The sequence below is a fragment of the Erigeron canadensis genome, chromosome 7 (assembly GCF_010389155.1).
Source record: "Erigeron canadensis isolate Cc75 chromosome 7, C_canadensis_v1, whole genome shotgun sequence".
In the NCBI taxonomy this organism is placed as follows: Eukaryota; Viridiplantae; Streptophyta; class Magnoliopsida; order Asterales; family Asteraceae; genus Erigeron; species Erigeron canadensis.
The window spans coordinates 1108717-1115095 of record NC_057767.1 but is presented as its reverse complement, the minus strand read 5'-3'; the positions used below and the strand labels follow the sequence as shown (position 1 = coordinate 1115095).

The 6379-nt window shown below is 36.8% G+C and overlaps 1 protein-coding gene across 1 annotated transcript; it reads right to left on the bottom strand.

Annotated features, from left to right (window-relative positions):
* Nucleotides 1-407: 407 nt before the first annotated feature.
* LOC122607098 (probable LRR receptor-like serine/threonine-protein kinase At1g05700) lies at nt 408-5190 on the bottom strand. Its single transcript, XM_043780017.1, has 13 exons — nt 5103-5190; nt 4482-5019; nt 3438-3910; nt 2849-2987; nt 2680-2751; nt 2498-2569; nt 2324-2404; nt 2087-2250; nt 1754-1959; nt 1560-1686; nt 1417-1479; nt 1126-1315; nt 408-780 (listed from the first exon to the last, which is right to left on the bottom strand). Exons 1-13 carry the CDS (start codon nt 5188-5190, stop codon nt 408-410), a joined length of 2586 nt encoding a protein of 861 aa, XP_043635952.1.
* Nucleotides 5191-6379: the final 1189 nt, after the last annotated feature.

The following is a 6379-nucleotide window of genomic DNA, read 5'->3' as shown; positions in this document are numbered from 1 at the left end:
AAAGAAAAAAAAAGTTCCATTAAAATTTTGGTAATAAAAACAATTACCCGCACCCGTAAATATTAATTGGGAATGCGGCAACTTCACCTAACCGACAGAGGTACCGTATATATGTCTTTTGTACGGGATTTTAGTACCGGTATGGTTTCTGTATTCGGGAAGTTTTGCTCATCCCTTGTTGTATGTTAAAGAGCATATAAAGTATCATAAAAAAAAGAAGAATATTGGAGAACCCTAGCCCCAATACCACAATTTTTGGTTGAAAAGTTCAAGAGTTGTTTCAAACATGGGCAAATGTATTTAGGATCGAGGAACTGAGATCATTTCAATAAAACTGCATGCTGCAACCAGTTTGTTTTCGAAAGTGCAGAATGTACATTGGATACAATTCAAAAAAAAGTTCAAACTTATCTAAGATCTGGAACCAGTGAAATGCTTCCATCTATATTATCCGGTATGGCGTTATGAAAATCTTCCTCGGCTTCCAAACAGTTCTTTAGATCGATCACCACATTATTCATGGTTGGCCTTTGGGTGGATACGCTATTAACGCAAGCCCTCGCTAATGTTAGCATCATCCCTGCTGTATCTATATCAAATTCCCCTTGTAACGCAGTATCAATTATATTTTCAACGCTTCCTTCCCTTACAATGGAGTTGACCCAGTTAAGTATGAACGTCTGTTCTGATATCGCCATTCGGCCTGTGATCAACTCTAGGAGTACTACCCCAAAGCTGTACACATCACTTTTCTCTGTCAATCTATTTGTTGTGGAATACCTGCAATACAAGATTCATTTTTTACATTTAAACAAGAAGATCCGCTATTAACATGTAATTATCTTATAGCCAACATCCTCGGGAAGTATCAATTTTAAGTTACACATTTCATGAAGTCCGAGGTTCATCCTAGGGATTCGAGTCAGTTTAGGAGTAGGAGTAGGATAGTTTGTTACTTCTTTGTGTTCTTGTGAAATGTCATCAACGACTTTTTTAACTCGTGGACAGCAAGGAGTTTTTCTTTGCACGCTAATAGGAGCTCATGGTAGAAGTTCTATTTAAAAACTTAACTAACTTAGAAATTGCTCTCTGTAAGTGAAAAAACATGGACGGCCAAAAACTTACTCGGGGTCAAGGTACCCAGGAGTGCCCGCAATTCCTGTTGACACATGAGTCGCACCTTCAGTTGCAAAAGCTCTCGACAGCCCAAAGTCTGCTAGTTTCGCTTGGAAATTTTCATTTAGTAATATGTTTGAACACTTCACATCTCTATGGACTATTGGTGGTCTGCAACCATGATGCATGTACTCTAGCGCTATTATATATACAAAACACGCGCAATGTTAAAGCAGTTGTAACTTTCAAAAGAAAATAATGAGTACATGCTTGTATATATGAAGTAACCTGATTACTGACCTTGTGCTGCATCAAGTCCAATTTGTAACCTCATTCTCCAGCTCAAGATTTCTGAAGTTCTATCTGTTTGAGGTAATAGTTATTGAACTTCAGCTTTTACTATGGGCTGAAACTTACTTAAAAGAATTTGATGGAAAGTTTACCAAATAGATGCATTCCCAAGTTTCCATTAGCCATATACTCGTAGATAATACCCTTTCGGCTCCCTTCGTCGCAGTACCCAACAAGTGAAGTTATGTTTCTATGATGAATGTTCATGAGAAGGTGCACCTGTAGCTCAAAGTTTTTTAGTTTTCTATAGTGAAATATTTGCTCTGTATGCAAAAATAAAACTTACTTCAGCCTGAAATTCCCTATAACCTTGAGCTGATGATTCAGAAAGCATCTTCACGGCAACTTGGTTATCCCCAATGGATCCATGGAATACGGTTCCAAAACCTCCGTTCCCAATGACAGTATTGAAGCTGTTAGTAATACTCCGTACTTCTGAAAATGTGAAGCGTCGATTTCTTGTTTCTATACTATCCAGATCTGCATTCATAACTTCAAACACGGAGCTCACATTAAACAGATAAGCTCGTATGTTAGATCATATGATACCATTATTTAAGATAATACGATACAAATCTTACTAGATTACGCAATGATAAGGTAGAAAATTGTTCCAAACCTTTTTTCCTTCTTTTAATTATCCACAAGATGGACAATGCAGTTAATATCACGAAGATTATCGTAGCTGTTGCTATCACTGGAATCACAACTTTGTTGCTCTTACTCTTTTTACATGAACCCGTGGGACAAGAAACTTTTTCTTGATTGCTTATTTCTTCAATACTGATAATGTAATAAAATTTTAGACCAACTAAATTGCTTATGCAGAGTATAAGTTCAAAAATCAGGATCCAACCTAAGAAGCAACAATCCTTCATTTGACTTTGCTAGGAGCTCTGCTGGTAACGGTTTTGTGAAATTGTTTCCCGTTAAGTTGCTACAAGTAGAAAGTAGAGACACAATATAAGACCACTGTATATAAAAACTATAAAACTTAATTGTAACCGTAAAAATCTACTCCCAAGCTTACAGAATCCGCAAGAAATCTAGAGACGCAAGAAACTTTGGCACAACTCCTGTCAAGTTATTGTAGGACAGATCTCTGAAAAAGAATGAACAGAAATAATGATTCGTATGGTAAACAATGTTTTTTTTTTTTAACATTGTAAACAATCTTATACGACATAAACTGATCATCTAAGACAAACTTACAATGATTGTATCATAGTGAGATTAGCTAAGTTAGCAGCAATCTCTCCATCCAATCCGCTCGAGGACAGGTTTCTATATTTAAAGTTTTGTTTAGAAGTTATCAGTGTTATAATTTTCTCATTTACCAAGTTATGGATGTGAACTTGTAAAGTGTGAACGGAATACATACAGGGATATGATCCTAGCATTCATCCTATCATTGTAGCTACAGTTAAGTCCAACCCACGTAGATGCTTGTGGAACACACGGATCTCCTTGCCAACTTTTTTTTGGTCGATACGTGGACCTAATACTCCAGATTGCTGCAGCTAATTTTGACAACATAGACAAGAGAAACGAACGGACCGTTTTAAATATGATATATGTGCACTTTGCTGACATGGGATCCAACTACACATCTACTTATGGATGGTTATCTTAAACGGGTCGGTTAAAGAAAAATTACTAAAAGGGGAACAAGTTAAATTGGTCAGATGGGTGAAAGCAGATTCGAGTTTGACCAAAGTCTATTTTTAGTGCAAACAACCTCGTTTTGAATAAGCACTTGAATCATTATACACGGGATGGACAAAAAAGAGTTAGCAGGTTAACTCAGCCTTACCTGACCTGACCTGTAGTTAGAAAAGACCCATTAGAACGCAACCTATTTTGGCCCATTACCCAACCAACCATCTTGCCATTTTTTATGTCTATCAGAATTTTGGTCGATTAAAACCTAATATAAAAAGATATCTGCTTCTAGTAAATTGTATATTTACCATCCTTGTCATCTGTTTGCCATTGCAGGAGCTGCCTTGCAGTATAAAGCTCTATAGCATTTAAAATAGGAGGAAGCGTTGAATTTTTGGTTTTATTCATTGCAAGTGTATACGATGATGAATTAAAAAAGCTGCTGTACAATGTGCTTGTCATGTGATCGAGTGGAGAAACTGGCCCTTCCCAGTGGTCTCCATTCAAATAAATGTTGAACTGCCTGGTCTCGTTTCTTTTTAGTATTTCAATTTCCGCAAGGTAAATGTACATGTAATACGTTGTATTGGCGTCAGTAGCCTCCCATGAATAGTATAAGTAATCTGTAAGGTTATCGATTGTGATGGCAGTGCTCATAACCCTTGATGGTACTTTTTCTTTAGTTGAAGGCCCTGAAGAAACTGTACCAGAAGTCACCAGATTAGTGGTTTTAGAAGAATCCAGTGCATACCATATTCGATCATACTTGTCATCTTCGAACCTGAATAAACAATAGATAACAGTCAAGTTGGACAAACAAAACTGAGTTAAGTCCATAAGGTATTAGTTGAGGATCCGACTGTCCATTTGAACTTAAAAATCTCTAATAAACCAGTAATCTTTCTTAGATTTTCTCCATCAACATTCAAACTGGCCAAACCAACCGGTTGAAGTTTGCTTGTTACTTTTTGATGTTAAAACATGAAGCCAAATATCGCTCGTTTAGTCGTTTAAACCCCTTAACACTTTTTTGTAATATTTTTATATAACTTCTATCGACTTAGAGTAAAGGAACCTTAAAATGTGAGTGAAAAATCATTTAAATGCCATATAAGCCAAAGCATCCAGTTAAGACAATTGATACAAATATTTGGTTGTGTTCGTAGGTATAAGTTTCTGTTTTACAAAAGAAATAAATTTGGTTTAGCCAACCTATTCAACCAAAGCACGTACATCCCTAGGTAGGACTTCAGTTGACTTAGATTCAGGTCAACTCACTTGAAACTTCTGTATGTATAACCAAACGTAGTGTATGCTACAACTAAGAGCTTTAAGGTTTTCGAAGGGCTAACCTTACTGTTTCAGATGTACCAAGATTAGTGCGTACGGAGAGGGCCAGTGACTGTAGCTGACCTGCGTACATGGTGCTATCCAAAAGCCTTAGCTCTAATGCTGAAATGAACGGGATGCCAAGACCTATGTTTACAAGGCACACATATATGTAGTCTGACGAGGTGAGATGTATAATTTCATAGTCCATTGCCAAAGACATGCTGAAGTCAACGGTATCCCAATGATCAGATCCAAGGTAGAGATCAAATCGCGGGGGCTGACCTTTCAAGTCATAGTTCCCATAAGTAAACCTTGCTCTTATCATATATCTATTACCCTTCCCTTGTTCGGGTCTTAGAGTGTAGCAGTTTCTGGTGCCTTGAGAAAAACTTGTAAGCGTGGTGAGCTGCAAATCAAGTTCGGCAGAGTTATAAGCAGGTAGTATTTTTTGACTTACTCCACTGTCTATGAAGCCAGCGTCTGAAACATAGTTTAATCCTGTTCTTTTGTCAGTGTAGTTTAAGCCCGGGGTCATTCCACAATCTATGCTAATGAAACCTGCAAAGAAGAAAATGAAATGCTGAGATCATAATGCAGTTAATACACACATGTGCTTTGGAATATCGTTCTTAGCTAGGTACCTGATTGATCGTCCTGTGCATAAACCATTGCCAAGGTAAGAGCTACCTGTAGGATCAAACAAGAATAAAAACTTCTAAATATTGTCATTTGTGCAGCAAGAGATATCAGGTTGAAGCATTTGCTTTTAAAGGCCAAGTATTCTATGCATCCATTTGTATGATAATAGTTTTATATGTGACAGATGATATATGACTTTTATCTTTTAAACTCCAATTTATTTTGGACATTATATAGGTTAGTATAATGATATATCTAGGGATATATATTTTTACTGTTGACTAGATAATATCACTACAACAAATGTTTTTAGGACCTTTTTTGTAGGATGCTATTAGATTAAGGTCCTAGAAAATTATCTAATAGGTCCGATGAGTGTTTGGGGTCTTATTATCATGTTAAACTGGTGTCCTAAAAGCCTGTTTAATTGGATACATTAGTGTTTGAGGTCCTATTACCATTTAACTTAATAAAACACTTATAACGTAGATCCTTATAAAGTACTTTATATTAACGATGTACGAAAGTCGTACCGTGATTAACTAAGATGCTTTAGGATGTGCACACTGCACACCGCTCATTTGTTTAACTAGTACTTGGTTTCTTTTATTCTTTAGGTCTCCTAATGTTTGTGGTTGTGTGTTGGTGCATTTCCGAGTGACAACATCATTATAGAAGTTTGTCTTGAGTCTATTGAATATGTACTTGTAATGAACGTTAAGTTTTCACATGTAATAAGTTGAACTCATGTCAGTCAAACTCGTGTTGACCCGGTCAAACTTTTGTTGACTTGGCCGAGCTCGACCTACACGAGCTCGAATTAGTCAAACTTTTGTTGACTTGGTCGAGCTCGACCTACACGAGGTCGACTGATCAGACGTCGGCCCGGTCCGGTCCATGTTTAAGCCTATATATATAGATGTAAGGTTTAGGTATCTATGCAAAATTCTTGGGTATTCATAGCAATGAAGATCATGGTGTTTCGACGGGGTTTAGTCATGGTATCTTTTTGGTTTTGAATCTGTGTGACATGTGTCCGACTTAGTTTTTGGATCAAAGGCGCCTGATTAAAGATTAGGTGATTCAGATGAATCAGATGAAGATTGAAGATCAGGATTGAAACTCCGAGTAAACTGACTATCATCTTTCCTTAACATGTGTTTGAGATTTTGTCGAAAAGCTTTTGTCATAAAGTTAATCATTTATAGCCAAGTAATTAAAAATCAAACCTTTATTTAATACCAATGATGTAGAGATGATTAATCCGGTGACTAGTGAA

Excerpts from the sequence above, each read along its gene's own strand:
- LOC122607098 (XM_043780017.1), bottom strand. The coding sequence starts at position 5,190 with ATGACAATATTTAGAAGTTTTTATTCTTGTTTGATCCTACAGGTAGCT. Across the intron at positions 2,570-2,679 it reads CTCACTATGATACAATCATT|AGATCTGTCCTACAATAACT; the intron begins GTAAGTTTGTCT and ends ATTCTTTTTCAG. Across the intron at positions 2,405-2,497 it reads CTAGATTTCTTGCGGATTCT|CAACTTAACGGGAAACAATT; the intron begins GTAAGCTTGGGA and ends TTCTACTTGTAG.